General features: G+C 40.5%; 1 protein-coding gene and 1 pseudogene across 4 annotated transcripts in view; one reads left to right on the top strand and one right to left on the bottom strand.

Moving 5' to 3' along the window:
- LOC110837096 (uncharacterized) overlaps positions 1-20,296 on the bottom strand; it is an 88,852-nt gene that overhangs the window by 3,449 nt on the left and 65,107 nt on the right. For 2 of the 4 annotated variants that reach the window (XM_022078919.2, XM_022078922.2), the window contains exons 2-9: positions 18,627-18,865; positions 18,319-18,473; positions 18,060-18,209; positions 17,474-17,620; positions 14,843-15,082; positions 4,283-4,549; positions 3,080-3,252; positions 854-975 (exon numbers count right to left, since the gene is read on the bottom strand). In XM_022078919.2, coding sequence (XP_021934611.2) covers positions 854-975; positions 3,080-3,252; positions 4,283-4,549; positions 14,843-15,082; positions 17,474-17,620; positions 18,060-18,209; positions 18,319-18,473; positions 18,627-18,807 — 1,435 coding nt within the window. In that variant the 5' untranslated portion in view covers positions 18,808-18,865. Of the gene's footprint in view, positions 1-853; positions 976-3,079; positions 3,253-4,282; positions 4,550-14,842; positions 15,083-17,473; positions 17,621-18,059; positions 18,210-18,318; positions 18,474-18,626; positions 18,866-19,764; positions 19,944-20,296 lie in introns of those variants that run through there. The other 2 variants (XM_022078921.2, XM_087349958.1) reach the window with 2 other exon arrangements.
- Positions 11,312-12,670, top strand: LOC147873788 (serine/threonine-protein kinase PLK1-like; annotated as a pseudogene).

Below are 20,296 nucleotides of genomic sequence, written 5' to 3'. Positions count from 1 at the left end.
AACGAAGATGAACTTTGTTATGACACGGGCATTCAGTTAAGATGTGTAAAACAATTAAGACGCACCACAGACTGTAAAAACAGGTGCCAGCAATTCACAGGTATTACCATCTGGTCTCTACCCAAAGACTGTTCAGATAAAACTTTTAAAGTATTCTGTGACAATCATCATTTAATGTGGCACCATCTCGTGCGATGTTCCCACAAGCGTTTACTGTGAAACTTTACCGAAGCAACAAATGGCAGGAACAGGGGTGGATGAGAATGCAGACCCTCCGAGCGTATGAAATGTACACTAGGATTTAGTTGCACAGAAGCAGAGTCCATGTCACAGACTGGGGGACATTTACCAGACAAAGTAAAGTAAAGTAAAGTTTGTCCCGCTATGCGCCATGTAGGCGCTTGGGGTGAGTGGAGGTATAGCTCCTCTCTTCCTTGACCTCGGCACTAGATGGGGGTGAGTGGTCAGCATCACGCCCCGGTACCCATTGTAGAGGAGGCTGGGTGGGCCCCAGAGCCGGTCTGGACACAGAGGCTAGAGGAAAAATCCTCTGCCCCCGTCGGGGATCGAACCCCGGTCGTCCAGCCCGTAGCTAGTCACTATACTGACTGAGCTATCCCGGCTCATACCAGACAAATAAGATCTAAGATTTACTTTCAAGAGTACCCGTGCATCCATCCTTGACTGAAAATGATGAAATGTGAGGATGATTATCAACTGGGAAGGATACGAACAAATCAGCCTATTTCATTGTCGTATCCTACAATTTAACAGAAAGGATCAAGAATAAAAATCATAAAAAATGTTACTGCTTCTTGGTTCAAAATGACTTGCAGCAAACAAGAACATTTACCTTCCTCCTCTCCCTCCTCCAACTGTAGGTCACCCCGGGGTGCCTCCTTGTCATAATCAGCCCCGTTGTACTGGTACGGGTTGTGGAGCTGCCGTGGGATCTCCTGTTGCTCTCCATGTTCGCTGTGCACACAAACAGGACTGCTTAGCAACAGACAGTTCACTCTAACCCCTCCTCCTGTCCAGTACCACAGGAAAAGATTTCTGGTATAATTCGCAGGGTATCAAATCATCTATATCGAGATAGGCAGAATATGGTGAAGATGAGAAACACAAACAAAATTTTGGTCAGAAAATCTCAGAGCAAACGACCACTTCAGACACCTAGGCAAAAAATGAGAAAATAATACTAACTCTTTAAAGCCCAATGGTAACTAAATGTACCACCTGTTTTAATAATCAGTAACTCTGCAGTTTTGTATTTGTGCATTTTATATGATTCTCATAGTAAACAGTGTTTACGTCCTTAAAGGGAATTAATTAAATGAGCTTTGTAATAGAGATGCGCTGCATTTTCTTCGAGGTGCAGACTGCATTCTTGAACATTATTTAGATAAACTTCAGTTTGATAGAGTTAAAATAGATCTCAGAGAAACAGGGTATGAAGTGTGGACTGGTAATTACCACACTCAAAATACACACTATGAACTGTACATAGCCTGTTAGCAAGCAAGATGCATTATGTGAGCGCGTTGTGCCCAACCATGTGCACTGCAGAACAGACTACGAGGTGCGATCGAAAGGTTTCCAGACTGCGCGTATAAAAACCCGTACACTTATCTCAGGTATTAAATTCATCCATCACCCTCGAAGTAGTTCCCCTGGGAGTGAACACAACGATCCCAGCGCCGCTGCCAAGCCTGGAAGCATCCCTGGAAATCTTTCTTTGTCAGCCTGTCAAGCACCATCTGCGATTCTGCCTGAATCTCTTCTATCGTCTCAAATCTCCTTCCCTTTAGCTGAATTTTCATCTTTGGGAAGAGGAAGAAGTCACACAGAGCTAAGGAGGGTGCGGGATGACGGCCATGGTGTTTGAGGCCAAAAACTGCCGAACTTTGAGGGCGGTGTGCGCTGGCGCGTTGTCATGATGCGTCACATGTGGAGTTCTTCCTTTAGAATCAGCTGACAGGTCCCATAGCCTATCCCAACAATGTCGCACAAGTCGTTGATGGTACGACGTCGATCTTCGTGAATGGCCTGCCGAATCTTCGTAACATTTTCGGGCGTTGTGCTCGAAGATGGTCGTCCAGAACGCTCGTCATCATCGACAGAGGTTCGGCCATTTTTAAAACGTGAATGCCACACAAAAGTTTGTGCACGACCCATTGCGGACTCCCCAAATGCTTGCTTTAGCATTTCATAGGTTTCCGTAGCCGTTTTGGCAAGTCTTTGGCAAAATTTGATGCACACGCCATTCCGAAATCGCAGGAGGGTCGGTGTAATGCACTACCAAAACGCCCGTAACTAAGAAACAAATGCTAATTCGATGATGCCGGCTGGCACACTGATTCACTATGAATGTAGGCCGCACCCCCTAGCGGCAGAAGCTTGTACTACATCCGGTTCGCCCTCTATTGACACAGTCTGGAAACTTTCCGATCGCACCTCGTATATGCATACTTCCTACACAGTGTTACTGTTTTCGATCAAACATAATTGTCAATGCTTGCCACCTGCCGTCATTCAGCCATATTTCTGCTCGTGATTGTCGTCATACATCAAGATAACCCGTTTCTGAACCACTGCAACTTGCCAAATTGTTGTCCAATTTTGATGGCACTTCCTGGGCCTATATCTCGGTGATGACAACTTCCAGCAGACTTGGCACCTCTACAATTTTGTTTCATTTTGTGGTGTTCTACACATCCATATCATTCATGTCATCCATTTTCACCACACACGCTGAATAAATATAATTATTACAGTAGGCCCTCAATATCCACTGATTTCCCAATTTATTATCCACTTTTAAACATCATTATTTCTGATCTGCCACTAGCTTCTTTGTGATGTCACCATCTGTCATGTACTGTAACTTCCTGCAGCTGAATATCGTCAGTCTCTCATGAACTCTCCTAGTGACAGGTTCACAAACCAGTTCCCTGCTGATTTTGCGACTTATTTGTTTTATTTTGCAACAAACTTGATGCCCATTTCCGCAAAGTCAAATGAGAAAGCTAGGAGGCCAAGAGCAATCCTCACTTTTAAAATGAAATTAAAATGTTACCTGCGATGAGGATGGGCTGGGTCCACTTCCTCCTCCTCGTCTTCTGGTCCATTGTCATCCAATGGATTATTCTCCCGTACATTAGCAGCAATGGGTTGTGGCATGAACTGGAACCGTGGCCAAGACCAGCGGTCGGCTACACGGCTCTCTACATTCTTGTTGGGTGCCATAGCCTGCAATGTAACAATGCCTCTTGGTTCTTTCTTTCTAAAGCCTATAATCCGACATTTTCAGTGCAGAGCATTTAGATGGTACTTATATCTCAAAATCTTCTTACATTTAGTTGACAATTTATGATCCAAAGTTCAAATGCGGATCAAGACAGTGTACTCGAGCAAATATTCAAAATGAATGAATGAAATAAATCAGAACACATTCACAATTCATATCAAACTGCACAAACTGAGAAAAATAACTTACACTTTGATATTACCAGGGGCCAAACATAACGCTCATATGGATTAAATCATTCAGAATAACAAGAGAGAAAAAAAAATGAATGCTAAATTAAAATCCTATCTGAGCACAAACATCTTCATGCAGATGGCTGTCTTCTGGGTTGTTGCGCAGTGTAGTCTGGCACAACAACCCAGAAGACAGCCATCTTCAGACTCACGGCCATGAAAACCACTGCTTATCATATTACTCATTCCCATAATACCTCTGACTGTGGACTGTTCCGTGCGGTAGGCTCACATTCAGGCAAAAAGATTTATACTGCGCAACGATAGATAAAATTGTAAAAATCGAGAGAAAACAAAACAAGGAAGCATCCTTCTTATAAATGCATAAGTTGAATGAAAATTGTTAAAAGCAATGTGTGGAGGAAAGAAAATGTGTACTACAGCCCTGATGTATAATGAGTTTAATTCTTTTTAAGTTACTTCTTGAAGAGTTTAAAATCACTCTTTTCATCATGAAAGACTGCCAATGATCCTAACCTGTGGCAGATGAATCCAGTCAATATCCTTACGCACAATTTTTCTCTAGGATCCATAATAACATTATCTTTCCATCTCCCAAGTGGTTTCTTCCCTTCAGGTTTTCATCCAAAATTCTGTACCCATTTATCATCTCATCTGTCTGTGCTACATGTTCTGCCCATCCTGTCTTCCATGATTTGATTATCCTAATATCTGATGAATATCAAAAACTGTGTACATGTTTTGAACAGCTAAACTTGCTTCCATCCACCTTTCTTACCTGTGCATTTTGGTGGTACACGTGTCCTTGACGACCAGGTACAGCTTCTGCTGGCACATTGGGACGGTGCTTCCATTTGTTTGAGGGGTCTTCCATGGCAGGTCTTGGGAGATTGGGTACCTCAGGATCCATCTTTTCATTGCCATCCTCATGTTTCTCCTGTCCTGGTGGTGGAACCGGAGCCACGTTATTTGACTGTTGTGCCCTCTCCTGGCTTAACAGTGCTTCAGGGTTTATTTGGGGTGTTGTTGATCTTTGGCCAGATGCCTGCAGGCAGGAACAACAAATAAAAGGAACATTTTATCTTTTGTTTTATAAATCAACATAAATATTTTTGTGGGTTTATGTGACGTGTCTTGTTGGTTTCACATACTCGAATGAACCTGAGAACAAACTGCCAAGTAACTACTTGGTACGGAGCTCCTATGGTCCATCAACGGGTGTCGGCTAATCAAGGAAATGTGTCATAAAACCAGAGTTCAATGCCCGTCGTCACAAAACCCACCACACAATATCTTGAGTCAGTCCAGGTACTTAGAACCTATTAAACCTCTTAATATCGTCCTGTCCTTCAATGACGTCACTGGAATAAAGCTGCGTATAGAATACCAAGAAGCTAATCACTGTAATTTTACACATTCCATAATCTGTTATGCCCCATATACTTTTTAAGTACTGTATTTTCAAAATACTTTCACTCTGCATTGGTTTTTGAGATTGTGTGACCACACTTTCACCCGCATAAACACAAATAATTAGTTACACGTATATTCAGAGCTTCCTTTTAGAAAACATACGAAGATAGCATGTCTCCAACTGAATTGATATTATGCATTTCTTTAGTTTATTTTTCTCTTAATTTCACGATGACATTCATCATTACCTCATAACAACAGTAATCTGAATTAACAGAGAAAAGACCCAGGCTGGTAACGAGGAATATTTTATTTTTACATTTTCTTCAGTCTTTCATGTCTGACTTGAATGGGTTAACACATGCATGTGGGACCCATGCTTATGACCACTCTGGACCAGTCACAGTTTGTGATAGTCTGTTACATTCCTACAGTAAATCCACTGATATTAGTTTTCCGTCACTTCGAAACAAAAGGAGGAGGCAGGGAATTTCTCGGTTTTAGCATTCTGATACGGCGAGACATGTAGAGGACTCTCCACACTCAAGCAAAGTATCTGCGGAAGGAACCTCCCTCAATAATCAAAGCCATACACATCTCATGTAATCAAAATCCACTGGGTAATCAGTGTGTGTAATAATTTTGTATTTGTACTGACTAACGTGCATAATATATTTATCATGATATTCTTATATCAACAAGCAGACAATGAAGTCACCGGCAAACAAGAGATTTTCTTCAGAGTTTTAAATTGTAATGAGTAGAACTATAGTCCAGGAACATGAAGCACTTGCTCTGGGTCTAACAGAGCCATGGCATATTATTTTTTAAATAAAACACATGTGGTACATGTAAGTATTATCTTCCAGTCAACCATTTCTGTGGCATACGCTCTCATTTCCTGTTAACAATTTATTTTACGGTGGTGAAGAGCGGTTTGTTACTTTTTAGGTAAGAACATGAATGACAAGTTTTTGAAAACAAAATTCTCAGGAAAATTTACGTAACTAAGAAAGGTTAAGTAAATAAACAATTCAGGATATTACACAATGAGTAACGTCGTGATTTATACACGTCTCCTTCTGTTGTTACAATAATATCAAGGACAATGAATATGTACCTTGGATGGAGACTAGAAATGCACACAAAAGTGTGGCTGGGAATATACTGGAAAGCACTCAATTGTACGACTCTGAAAAGTGACAAGAGGATATTAAGATGGATCTTAGGGAGAGGTTTTGAGGATTTGAGATGGATAGAATTGGCTCAGGATCATGCCCCACGGCAGACTTTGGTATTTGTTAAAATTTCATGTTCTATTACCGCAGTCAGCGATCTGTAATAATGGTGATACATTTGTACACGCAGTGGTCTCTCAAACCAAGCAAAGGTAGTTGTGTCACTTATGAATAAAGGTGTGCTTGAATTTATATTTTGCACTCATATTTCAGCGTCTGAAAGTCACAATATCCTTTAGTGCAGATGGCTAGACAATTTCAGTAGTCCATACCTCAGTTATGAAGTCTTTGAAAATTGTTCATATAAAGTTACTGACTCACTCCAAATACCAACAACTGTGAACAGAAATCAGCATATCCTGTCCATTACTTTTAGGACATCCTATACAGAATTTATGAAACATTCAATATGATTACAGATTACACGTCATACAAGATACAAAACTTCTAGAGATGTATTTTATGTTGTTGATTTATCTTCACTACAATCCGAGGAGTCCTAACATCCGAAGTCCTTATAACGTAGAAGATGATTAAATATGTAACAAGTTTCTTCTCCATCTCATAAAATGTGTAACTAATTGAATAGAGAGTATGGAATGGAAATCAACATTGAAAAATCAAAGGTAATGAGGATAGCACCGAGAGCAGAACCATTGAACGTTGTAATTGGAAACCAACAGATGGAGAATGTGGAGCATTTCAAGTACTTGGGAAGCATAGTCACGACGGACGCCCTATGCACCAAGGAAGTAAAAGCAAGGATAGCCATGGCCAAGGCAGCTTTCGTCAAGAAGAGGATACTTATCACTAGCAAGTTGGGCTTGGAGATGAAGAAGAAACTAGTGAAGTGTTACGTATGGAGTGTCGCGCTGTATGGAGCAGAGACTTGGACACTCGGGAAGAAGGAACAGAAATACCTGGAGAGTTTCGAAATGTGGTGTTGGAGAAGAATAGAGAAGATCAGGTGGACGGATCGAGTGACCAACGAAGAAGTATTGAGGAGAGTCAACGAGCAAAGAAACATTCTGCAGGCGATTACACGAAGGAAAGCTAACTGGCTGGGACATATTATGAGAAGGAATGGATTACTGAGTGATATCACCGAAGGCCAGGTTGAAGGAAAGCGAGGACTGGGAAGAAGACTGATACAGCTAACCGACGACCTTAAACAAGGAAAGAAGATGACGTTCCAGGAATTAAAGCGAGAAGCCGAGAATAGGGACAACTGGAGAGCTCTTTTTGGGCAGAGCAATGGACCTGTCGTAAGACAGAACACTTAATAATAATAATAATAATAATTAAGCACTGGCAATGTCGGGTTAAGATATCCACTTATAATTTTGCTAGAGCACCTGATTTCTATTCCAGTGCAGCCATCTCTCTCCAGTACTTGAAACTTTTTCGTAACATTTGAATAAAGTTATGTTTACAAGACCACAAGATTTCCATGTTAAAAAGGTCTTCTGGATATCATGCAAAATTTACAAAGTGCAAATCTCGCCAGTTTTTTGGAAGAATCTACGCACGTTTCTCTGAAAAGTTGGTATTTTACCTCTCTGACACTGTACAGGAGATATAAGAGTACAATTAAAATCTGGTTTGTTTCCACCATGTTGAAACTGAAATAGAAGGTTGCACCCTCGTCACTTACTGTGTCCCGGACCGCATATGCGCTTCTGTGTTGCTTTGTGACTGGTGTTCATGGCGTCCGTTCAGCCACGGCGCAGTACTACTTGCGTTTCACCTTCATCACACACTTAAAACAATTACCTCCGACAAGTAGCATTACAGTGCACATTGGAACTGGTATAATTTGAGTTGAATCAACAAAAGTCTGGCAGATATGATATTTTTTGGGGTCTTTAATGATACTGTGACCTATCAGAATGCCTAACTGGTAAGGACGTGGAAGATTGTGATTTGGTTTATAGTAGTTACTATGGAATAAGACAGGTTACAGCTAAGCTAACTCGCTCATGAACTAGTACTGTGGAAATGCTGTGCATTTAAAAATGTAAAACCACACGGCACAGTAGTAAGGTTAATGATCTGTGCCTTGCTTAGGTATTATTCTGTCTGTTAACTCAATCTGAGACAATTCCATAATTTTAAAAATGTTGGTACCATTCGCAGTTCTTCTAATATTATGTTTTCTGGTAACTGGTATTTACATTATTCTCCATCACTAAGAGTCCATTCATGCTAGTCGTAACTGGAATTCAAGACCAAAATATTTGTTATTAAGTTAAGAAAAATGTCAAAATCTTTCGATATTTTGTGCATTAAAATTCATGAAGTGGCAATACGTGATAACTAAGAATTCAGAATAAACTGCAAGCAAGACATACTGCTGTTAAAGTAAAACATAAAATTAGTTTATTCAAAATTAAATAAATATGGCCCTAAAATTTGAAACAGCCAGTTTTGTGCTGGTAGGATAATAACTTCTAGTAATGTTTTGATATAGCCACGGTGGTCTAGCGGTTAGAACGCTGGCCTTGTAATCCTGGGGTCTCGGGTTCGATTCCCGGCGGTGCCCGAATTTATAACTTGTGTTGGGCAAGGCCGTGGTCTAGGCAACACGGAGTTTTCCTCCGTGGCATCCCAACAATTACTCCATTCACACACAGAAGAAGGCAATGGCAAACCACTTCTGGATCATCTGCCAAGAACGTATATGAACAGGTCCCAGTCCGAGAAAAGGATGGAAGGATCCTGTTCATATGGACCTGTCGTCAGACAGAACACTAAATAATAATAATAATGTTTTGATGAGATGCTGTGTTGATTACAAGTTATGAGCAGAATGTGTGCGCTACCCAATGGTAATAATTCATTTTCTCCCATTTCATTGCAAAGTTAAATCTACTAAAGTAACACAAATGTGTAAAATTTAAAAACCTATAATTCCTAGCACCCCCCCCCACCCCCCCATCCAGTTATTGCAGCTCGTTGAATATAAAAATGATTTTGTGCTTTGCCTACAGATAAACTGGGTATAGCAGTCACTTTGACTTGTAATTTCCATTTGTTTCTTCACAAACAGTGCACAAGATGAATTAATTTGGTGTTTGTCCTAATAGTTTCAAACTTGCCTACTATTTGGTAATTATTCGTACCCCAGGTTGAACCTGGCTACACAGACAAACAACACGTTGCAACAAAATAAAGCATTTATTTAATGAGTATATCACAACAATCCACAATAACCACAACAAAACATCATGCTATATAAGATAAGTACACCACATACATATTACAGGTCTCTGTTACAACTCCACAACACACATAAGTTAGAACATGATGATGCATGTCACATCACATTCTGTTAAAATGCACAGATTTTTGACATTCAATTGTACTAAATTCCACATATTGGCATGGCACGTGTGATGCGTGAAAAATATGAATAAATTCAATCCACTTCATGATCAATTTTGCTCTGGATATTAACTCTAATTGAATTTAGTTTCAATCTGTCTCGATCTGTGTTAAACCGAGACGAAATCTGTTACTCCGCTTGACTTCGGAAGTTATGCGTGTTGAACCCAGTGATATATGTGAAATCATCATACAAATATTCTGCTGATGAAACAATTACAGAACATAAAATCTTAAATTTTCAGTGACTAAATATACTGACTTCTTAGGCAATCAGCTGTGTCAATACAAAACGGAATGTAACAAACTGAGAGGCTTCGAATCTTCAAAATTTCAAGATGGCTGTCTTCTTGGTTGTTGCGCTGTAAGTCTGGTAGAAATTTACCAATGATGCAGGCAGCAAGGACCTCTGAAACGTCAGTAAACTTCTACCTGACTATATGGCGCAACAACCCAGAAGACAGCCATCTTCAGATTCGCCACGGTGAAAAGCTCAGATCCTACTTATTCAAAATTTCAGTTTGTACTGACGTGGCAGATGACCAAAGAAGATTTCACTGCGGGCAATGACCATCGGCTTTCTGATACAGAACAGACCATTTACCAGCATAGGGATCTACCTACAAGTGCGAAATGTTACGTCCTTATGCTCTACTGATTGTGTAGCAACCTACAATCTGCTGGTACCTGATTATTGTGAACCTTAGTGTGGGGAGTATGACTTACGACAAAACCCTGAATGTCTGAGTTGTCTACTTCTGCCATGTTACCATTGTCACTAAACCCATGTACCATGTCACAAGGGGAACTGGAGAGGTTTTAAGGTATAAGGACAGCTTTTACATTCCATTTGAAGTGCACTGTTCTACTGTTTTTGTGAGTCATCCATCCACCTACTTCAGCTTTTGTTAACTTAAGTGCACACTGAAACCATCTGTTAGGTTTTATAAACAACAACAACATCTCAGCTTCTAAAATGTAAGATCTGAAGTTGTCGCATCTGTGAAGATGATCTTCTGGGTTGTGATGATGTGTAGAATTATAGGTAGATGCCAACGTTCTGAGAAACATACTGTCTCGATCTTCAACCCTGACACACACCGTATGTTTCTTTGAAACGCTGCATCCACATCTACATAATTTTATAACCCAGAAGACTAACATCATCATCTCAAAAGTAGTTTAAATATGACACTTCAAATAACAAACATTAATGAACATAAAGCCATTATTTGTAAAGTAATATGGATAACTTCCCATTCAGAACTTACCTGTGACATTCTTTTCTGGTAGTACGCAAAGAATACAGAGTACAAGAACTTTTTTTCAAAAAACTTCAAAATAAAGGGTGATTCTAAAAACCAGTAAATACCAGAAAGAGATGACACAAGTATCTACTTCTGAATTTAAGTGTTGACTTTTAGTCAATTTTGTGTTAAAGAAAAAGGCTTAAACAAGCAGAATAACAATTAGGTCGTAGCGCCATGTAGTCTAGTAGAAGTCTACCAACATTTCAGAGGTCCTAGCTGCCTCCATTATCAGGGCAAGTGCCAACAGGAGAGGAAAGGGCATGCAAGAGAGACATGTCAAAGAGAGGTCACTGCCCTGATGAGGGAGGCAGCAAGGACCTCTGAAATGTTGGCAGACTTCCACTAGACTAAATGGTGCTACAACCCAGAAGACAGCCATCATAGTACATACTGCCACAAGAACCTCAAATCGTACTATGCGGAAGCACCTCTCTACCTAAATAACATACAGAAAAGGCAGATTCCTTGGAAAGGGTGGTTTTGTAAAGTGTTATGAGATAACAGATACAAAGACCGGCAATCTGAAAAATTAAATCCGTGGCGTAACAGCTCCAGAGAGCCAAAGCCGACTAGCTGGCTGCTGGCCTCACGTTCACATGCCTAAGCAGAGGTGAACGATCATCCAACCAGATATAGAGTGACGTGTGGTCAGCACGACGAACCCCCAGCCATTGCTAGCTTTCCTGACCGGATTACGCTACTCATTGTAGCTCCCCAATTTCCTCACGATGCTGGGTTGGCACCGGTCCCATACACCGGTCAAAAGCTCATGAGAAAATTTCATCTCCCCCGAGACTCGAACCAGCGCGCATTCCGTATCGCCGGTCCGAAGCGTGATGCCTCAGACTGAGCGGCTACGGCGCGGAACTACTGGCAATGTGTATGCTGATAAAATTGTCTCCAAAAAACAGATGACCAAGAACTTTCTGAGAGATAAATTAACTCAAGAAATCGCTATTCATTGAAGTTTAATCCATAGACATGTGGTGGGATTCCACGGATATTTTGAGGATAATAAAAACGTTTATATTGTACTGGAACTTTGTATGAAAGGGTCAATGATGGAGTTATACAAGCGCAGAAAAGCATTAACTGAGGCTGAAGTCCGGTGTTATGTGCGACAGAGAATACTCGGTGTCATTTATCTTCACAAAACAAGATAATCCATCGTGATCTCAAAATTTTCAATTTATTTCTCAATGATGACTTGGATGTGAAGATAGGAAATTTTGATATTGCTGCCAAGATTGAATATAATGGACAAACAAAATGGAACACCATGTGGTACAGCCGACTACATCGCTCCAGAAATCCTGAAAACGCAGCGCCATAGCTTTGAAATTGACATATGGTCAACTGGTTGTATTTTGTACACTTTGTTGATTGGGAAGCCACCATTTGAAACTAATTCACTGAAGGAGACATTCTCTCGGATAAAGAGGTGTGAATATGAGATAACCGCCCTCATCGGAGATATCATCATCTGCTATTAAGTTGATTCAGGCAACACTCCAGCCAGATCCCAAGTGCAGGCCCAAGGTTGAGGAACTTCTGAACAGTGAATTCTCCACACCTGGTCACATTCCATTCCAGTTGCCTGTGTCATGTTTGACCGTGGCTCCAAGAACAGATAAACTGGAGAAAGTTGCGGGCAGGAAACCACTTCTTGAAGTTAACACGATTAGTGAAAGTGATGATGTTAACAAAGTACTGATGATCATTTTATGTAATTTGTCTCCATTTCTGATAACACGTGTATTTTTTTTGCTGTCCCACTACACACCATGTAGGTCGTTTGGGGGGGAGCGGAGGTCACTTTAAAAAACCTCAGAAGGAATTCCACTTGGATACAAAGTGCGCGTGAATACGCTCATAACTTTGCTCCCATAACTCAGAAACGCTAGAATAACCCCAATTCAAAAACAGCATATATGCGTGCGCACATGCACACAAGGCACAGACATAAAGATTCCCTTTTACTTTCTACACACAGAACATAATTAATTTTTTCTGCTTTCGATAAACTCTTTATAAGCATTAAGAACAGCGATTAAAAATCTCATTCTAAAATATAGTGTACAGAAGGTCACTGTGGGTTATATATTATACAGTTTCTTAACCACTGCACACATTTTTAAAAACACCGAACTGAAAGTTAACCACAAAGTTTGTGCAGAGCAATGCGTTCCTGTACATGTGTTTGCACTGCGGTACGCCAGACTTGTGTATGTGATCGGTGGTCCGAGTACGATGACGGCTGCAAGTGAAAGCAAGCACTGCGTGTGCTACGGCTTGACAAATTTAAACTTGCCGTTACCGCGCAACAGTTTTAAAACAAACAAACCGGATATCCGCCTACAGACAAAATAACTTAGGAAGGTCACAAGAAGTTTGAAGAAATCTGGGTGGTATAGTAGCCACACGAAAGCAATTCAATAAGGGAGAAGATCATTAGTGCAATAACACAGAAGACAGCCACACCGGTTCGAAACAAGTTGCTCGAGTGAAGAGCGTGTGAAAATTGGCGAGCAGGAAAACTAAGAATTCAACATAACTCACCAGGCTACACAAACGCCATCTCACAAAGAATCACACATGGAAATTTAATAAAAACAACTTTGCGACTTGCATTCACTTCAATGTCTTGTTTTCGATACGTAAAATGGGCAAGAAAACAGAGCCTCCTAAAACCTCAGAGTGACTTCCTAAACAACCTGTTTCTTTTCTCCAGCATATATTCCCATAACATCAATGACCATCACATTAGAAAATAAGCAAATGTCGCTGTACGTTCAACATTAAAATTCAAACAAAGTGAAATGTTTTGTACTGACATTTCTACTTATAAAACGTCTTATAAAAAAGCACGTGTGCATACACGCATAAAAATGTAAAAATATTAAAAATACTTTGCTATAATTATTATTTGCAAAGCATCTCACGAGAAGAGAGAGAAATATTTCTGTGTGAGCAACCTCTAGAGCAGTGGTCCCCAATGTGGTGCCTGCGGGCGCCATGGCGCCCGCCAAGGTTTTTTTGGATACCCACGTTGTGACGGACAGAGGTTATACTGAATAATGAAGGCCGTTCAACCATGAACATCATTAAATCAAAGCGCAGATCTCTACTTACTGACGCCCATCTTGACGATAGTTTGCAAGCAGCAACATCATCCTACACTCCCAAATTTGAAAAACTGGCCGATGAAATGCAGCGCCAAACATCACACGAACTTCCCACTCGAGTAATAATAATTGTACTTATAAAACTACGTACTTTTGATTGCGCGGTTTCTTGTATCATTAAACGTCGTGTTGTTTTGTGTATTATTTGGTGTCCATATCTTATTTGTCCAGAGAAAAGAAAATTTGGCTTTGTTAATTGGTTCGTGCCCTCCACGATCTCATAAACTCTCGAATGTGCCGGTAGGCACAAAAAGGTTGGGGACCACTGTTCTAGATCAACATGGCTTTACTGATTCAATATGAACAGCAAAATTCTGGCAGAGACAGACTGCAGTTTTCTAAGCAAAAGCATTTAACTGCTGGAAGGTACAAACAAAACCATGCAACTAACACAAACAAGATCATGAAACTTGCAACATGCACGTAAAAAAATAAACTCGATATTTATGTGCGGAGGCCTTTTCTATTTTCTTGAAGTTCAGCCCTTCATTTCCTACTACTCGGACATGAGCTACACTTCTCTGGGGACCTTAGAAGCCTTGTCATTGTCGAGCATTTGGTCAATTCGGCTCTGCAACTGCTCGATATTCACGTCGTTACTGGCGTGGGGTGGCGGTAACGCGATTGCCGCTTCCTGCATCAACATGGCTGGTGCTGGGAGTGAACTTGAGCTGCCAATGATTGGTGCCGCAAACTTAGCCTTACCTAACTGCTGCTCAGGACTAACCATGGCCTTGGAACTACTCTTCATGACGGGCAACTTGTCCGCTACAGGAGGAGCATTCGAGCTACTTGGTGAGCTGCGTACCTTGTTATCGGCGTTGTCCTGGTTCAGCACAGGTTCTTCTACATTCACTTGGTTTTCTGGAGCTGGGGCAGCGGCAGCGGCGGCGGCAGCTAGTGAAGAGACCGACGAGGCAGGTAAAGGTGATGGATCTGCATTGGAGTGCCTCACAGGCGACTTAAGACTACCGTCTGCATCCTGCTTCCCTTCTGAAGCCTTCTCAACAGTTTGTGGAGGATGTCTTTGGTACGTCTTCAATTCCTTCTGCAAATGTTCATATTAAAACAATTAGCAAATGCTATATTTTTAATAAAGAATATACTAAAATCTAAACTAAACCATATTTTCAATAAAATTCTCATAATTCATACCAAGACATTACTGTTTCAAATTCCACTCTTACATACGAAAATCATAAAAATTATGTCACTGAAGTCCGAAGATATAGGAAAAGCTATAAAATCAGAAATTATACGGAGGACATCATCTTTTGTGTGACGGTCATTCTCCAACACTGTTACAGGTCACAAGATCTGAACGTGCAGCTATGTGAATACAAAGACGAGGCACTAGGATGCACCACAGAAATGTGACAGGCAAGACTCAAAGATATGGGAAAGCGTTAACTAGCTTTAAATGCTTGTGTAAATTATGAATACAAGCCTCTGATCATATCTCAGAAACAATTTTTATTACCATCATTTGGCCAAATGCCAAGCACCCTTGAACAAGACGTGCCCCAATACTTCACAGCTTACGTAAGTAAAGAATCTTATTTTAAATCAAACTGATAGTCGAGAAGCAGTAGCAAATACCAAAAAGTGATAAATTTCATTAACCCTTTAAAGCCAAATGGTAACTTTACGTATCACCTGCTTTAAAAATCAGTAACACTGCATTTTAATGCATGGGCTTAGTATGATTATCGGTGTAATAAAAAATGCTTATTTCCTCAAACATTAACCAGTTGATCTTTGTAATGGTGAAGTGTTGTGTTTTTTTTGTGGTACGGTCTCAATTCCTAAGCATTCTTTAGGTAAGCTTTGGATTTAAAGGGTTTATGTTACCGGGTCTCCAATTTATGAGGTTACGGTCGTGCTTACATTGCGTTATCGGCCGGTGCTGTTGACGTAGGCGGGACTTGTAAGCGTGAGTCACGGGCGAGTCAGTTTCGGTGCCGCTAGTAACAGCGAGCCACGAATATTTCTCGTCACTAATACATGTTATTACATTAATTGTTTTTACCTTAAATCACAAAAGATGTTCAAAGTGACATCCTTGTGCTCGCAAGCAAGTTTCACATCTCGTTAACATGTTTCGAAATACTCGACGAAGCTCTTCTTGGGAAATTGTCGAATATTAGGAGACCCGTTCTTCAATGCCTGGAGCATCTGCGGGTCCCAACTTTCGTTGGCTTTGATCTATTAAGACAGTTGGTAGGACTCCTTGGACAGGCGATCGGCCCGTCGCAAGGCCTCTACCTGTACGCAGGAAAACATAACACAGAAAGACGCGGACAAACATCCATGGCTTGAGTGGGATTCGAACCCACGGTCCCGGCGACCAAGCGGCACAAGGCCCACGCCTCAGATCACGCGGCCACCGTGCAGATACTTCGTGGAACTGCAACAAACCACGGATGATGTCCAACAAAGCAGCCACTTCATCCACGATAACATAACAGTTTTCCACGATGAATGCTTACAAATGGAGTTGGAAGTTTAATAATGGCTTGTCTAGATTCTCCTTGATGAGGCCAGGCCCACAAAATCATAATGCCGCAGGCAATTTTGGAGACTGATAGTGCGTTACCATATTGCAACTCCATGTGGCAGTATTTCGGTGGATTTCGCACATTTGCTAACAACGAAACAGACGAGAGCATGCTATTCCTTCTTCGTACATGTTTCCAAAGAAGCAGCCATCTTTGTACTGCTCTGCTAATGTCATGCAGCCCATTTCGACAGATCTACAGTGCACAGTACATGCCTCTAACCATTGCTGATGATTTACTGTACCTGCAGCTGCACACGGTAGGTTCCTGTCTCTCCCTGTCTTTTAAACAGTTTTCATTGGTCTACCCTCATATTACGCTACAAGATAAAGTAGTTTTCTAAGCTAACATAAACACCTCATTAAGATTACATAAGGCATTAACGTAGTTATACATTTATCAGCGAACTTTATCTTGCAATGTCATATAAAACATTCAAACATGCATTAAATTTTTGAGATAACTAAACAAGAAACTTTTATTGATATTATGATGTATTTAGAATGAAACAAGCCCATCTTTATGGCATCAGGAAAAGTCAGCTGACTTTTCAATTTCTCTTCTATTTTAGCCGGATAAAAAATTTCTAACATGCAATTTTCCTGGCAAAATTTAACGTAAAAAAAACCCGCAGTCTTTTTATATTATTCTTTTACGGGCAGCGTAATTCCCCACGCATTTTCTTTAACCCTATGAGCAGTGCTTCAGAATCCATTCAGTTCTAAATGTTCAATAGTGTTTTACTGATGCATTTAAAAATGTCTGGGCAATTAACACATTTACAAGCCCAAATCTCAATGAAATCATAAATATTTTACAAAAAAAAAAATTCACGGAAATGAAACGTTGGCAAGTCAACAAATGGAAGCTTCATACTATACCGTGGCTTTTGCCAAATCTCTCTCCAGCTGGAAGTTTTGCTTCTCCAGGAAGTTAAGCTTCTTTGACGTCTTTGATGTCTGGTCACGTAGCTCAGCGTTCTGTTTCTCAAGATGCGCATTTTCCACTTCCAATTTAGTGTACTCCGTCTGCCACGAGAAAGAACCCGGCACAGTGAAATCTCCGTACAGAGCAATATATTTTATTTATTCCCAATAAAAATAAAAGGTAACCAAAAAGTTTTACCCTTTTTGTGCGCTGAAAATAATGGGAGAAATAATTTACTGCCTGTAACGACTGAGGAAAACCACAGAAACCTATCAGGACATTCAGTTTATGAACCAAGATTTGCAGGACCTCCTAAATATGAATCAGGGGTGCCAAATGCTCGGCATAACAACATAAAAGATGGATCCTGCAGAAATAGGGTAAGTATTTGTCGACCAATTCAAATTTTCAGGACAAATTAGATAGAGGGCTTTTGTGAACATGGTGATGGAACATCTTGGTACTTGTTTGCCGAGTGTCGAAGGAAAACCACACCAAATTCGTGGTACGATAAATAATACAGAAACTATGGAGATGTACCTTCAGAGAATTAAGGGACTTCTTATGACCGGCTTGTGCCTGCGTCAAATCCTCCTGTAGGGAGAGCACTTGGGACTCCAACTTGCTCCGTTCCTCTGCTTGCGTCAGGTGCATCTTATGGCAGTCTTCGCTGAGGTCATCATGCTGACTCTGCCGACGAAAGATCTCGCACCAATGAAACGGCTTCACACGGAAGAAAATCTACTGATACGCTACTTATTCACAAGCTTCTCCCTCCTTTAACTTGACAACAACTCACCTGAAGAATCTTGTACTGTTGCTGCAGTGCGCTGTGCTTGTTGTTTGCCTCCTTCTCGCCGTTGGTTCGCTTTTCCAACTCCTCGTGCGTCTTTCTATGGTCCGCTTTCTCCTGCTGCAATGACTTTTCGAGACGCAGCTTGTACTCGAATATCACTATGACCACAAGAAAATATATAGAAAATTGGGTACTTGTGGGTTATCGGGACACATCGCTTTAAAAATAGGTTAGGTTAGGTTAATGTGTGTGTGGATAACTGACATATACTTGAAAGTTATTATATAAAATGGAAGAAACAGTGTCCATACCCTGGAGTTGGGCAGACAAGGACTCTTGCTGCTGTTGGCACTTATCCGCTGCCTTGCGCGCGTCGTCAAGCTGCAACTGAGCACCGTGGAACACATACACTGCCATTCCCACCACAACTACAACAGCTAAATACAGGAACAGTCGACTTCTGGTCCCGCGGACCAACCGTGATCCACTCATCCTTCCTCTAGCTGCCTGCCCAACAATGGCAGGCTTGCCACCTCACAGGATGGCACCACTGAAAGGAATCATAACACTGCTATGTTTCTTTCATTTTGAAGGAGTTTGTGGGTTCAATAATTTTTTAATCAATACAATTAATGTATTGAGATTTACAGGACCTATGAAAAGACCAATTAAGATACAAGTACACCAGAATTAAATACGAGACCCAACACAACCCATTCTTATCTATCTACCGTTTCCAGATTTGTACTGGGTAATTACAACCAGCACTAATCATTCTAACCACACATTAGTAGGGAAGTAAAATGTGGGATAAGCTAGAATCAGATTATAGTGAATGGTAGATGTCATAACGACAACACGTGGCCATGATTAAAAAAAGAACAATTCATATTTTACATAATGACACAATTTTGTACCAAGTTTGGTTAATATTTTGGATTCAATTTTTTTTATCTCAACTGTAAACCCATAATATAAATATGTGTTATCAAACATTCTGATGTATTACAAAAGTAAAAAAAATTACACTACATGCAGGTAATATAAGTAGACAATATGTCTTGAATTTCCATGAGCAATGCTTCATGATCTAATATCACACAAACAAAAACATAATCTAAACATTCTGAAAGGTCATGATTGTACCACAAACCCATATGAATATACCAGTACAATCGCCGTGGCCTATAAAAATATAATGTCATACAAACACAGCCTGACTAGAGTTCACTTTTGCAGCCCAGTCTATACTCGCAACTGGAAACTATACACCCACAATATTTGTCGACAGCAATATTATTTTAGAACACACTGAAGAATGTCAACCAACGTTAAGGATTCTCTAGCAACATGCGTAGCGTTGTGCACAGGTACGATGTTGGCTGTAGCAACTTTCATTTAACTGCAGACACACAAACATCTGCCTATAATAAATATAACTTTACTTACGGTGGTATTGACAAAATCCCCATGGAGATACTTCTTAAAAATTACAATCTTGAAAAGTAATTATATATAAAGACGTATGATGAAGTTTTAACAAAATAAACTTCTTCCTTTCCTCTTCGGGCACATTGCCGTGTTGTCAATTTCGCCTTATGTCTCAACACAATTCCCAGCACAGATAATACCAACGGATTCTCAAGATCCAGTGGTCCGAGGTAATCAGGGTTGGCAACATTTAACGTCAACGTGTTCTCTATAAGATACTTCATTGGTATGCTGTGGAATCAGTTCAGCACGCGGCGTACAGAGTGCGTGGCTGGTGCCTGTATGTCAATATTTCGGAATTTTGATCTTGAAGAAAAATTCTCGCATAAACACGGGTCAGATTCTCATCGATTAAGGATATTTTAAGGCCAAAATGATTTAAACAAGTACATGCCCTCGAGACAATTCGCTGTTATAATTTTAAACAGTAGAACCCACAAAAAGATTTAATCATCTCGTACCAATTAGTCATAACTAAAAAGAGACCCAA

This window comes from Zootermopsis nevadensis, unplaced genomic scaffold, assembly GCF_977971745.1.
Source record: "Zootermopsis nevadensis isolate Lab colony 2312 unplaced genomic scaffold, Znev_1.0 Znev_ptg000016l, whole genome shotgun sequence".
NCBI lineage: Eukaryota > Metazoa > Arthropoda > Insecta > Blattodea > Termopsidae > Zootermopsis > Zootermopsis nevadensis.
This window is presented reverse-complemented; position numbering and strand designations above follow the sequence as displayed.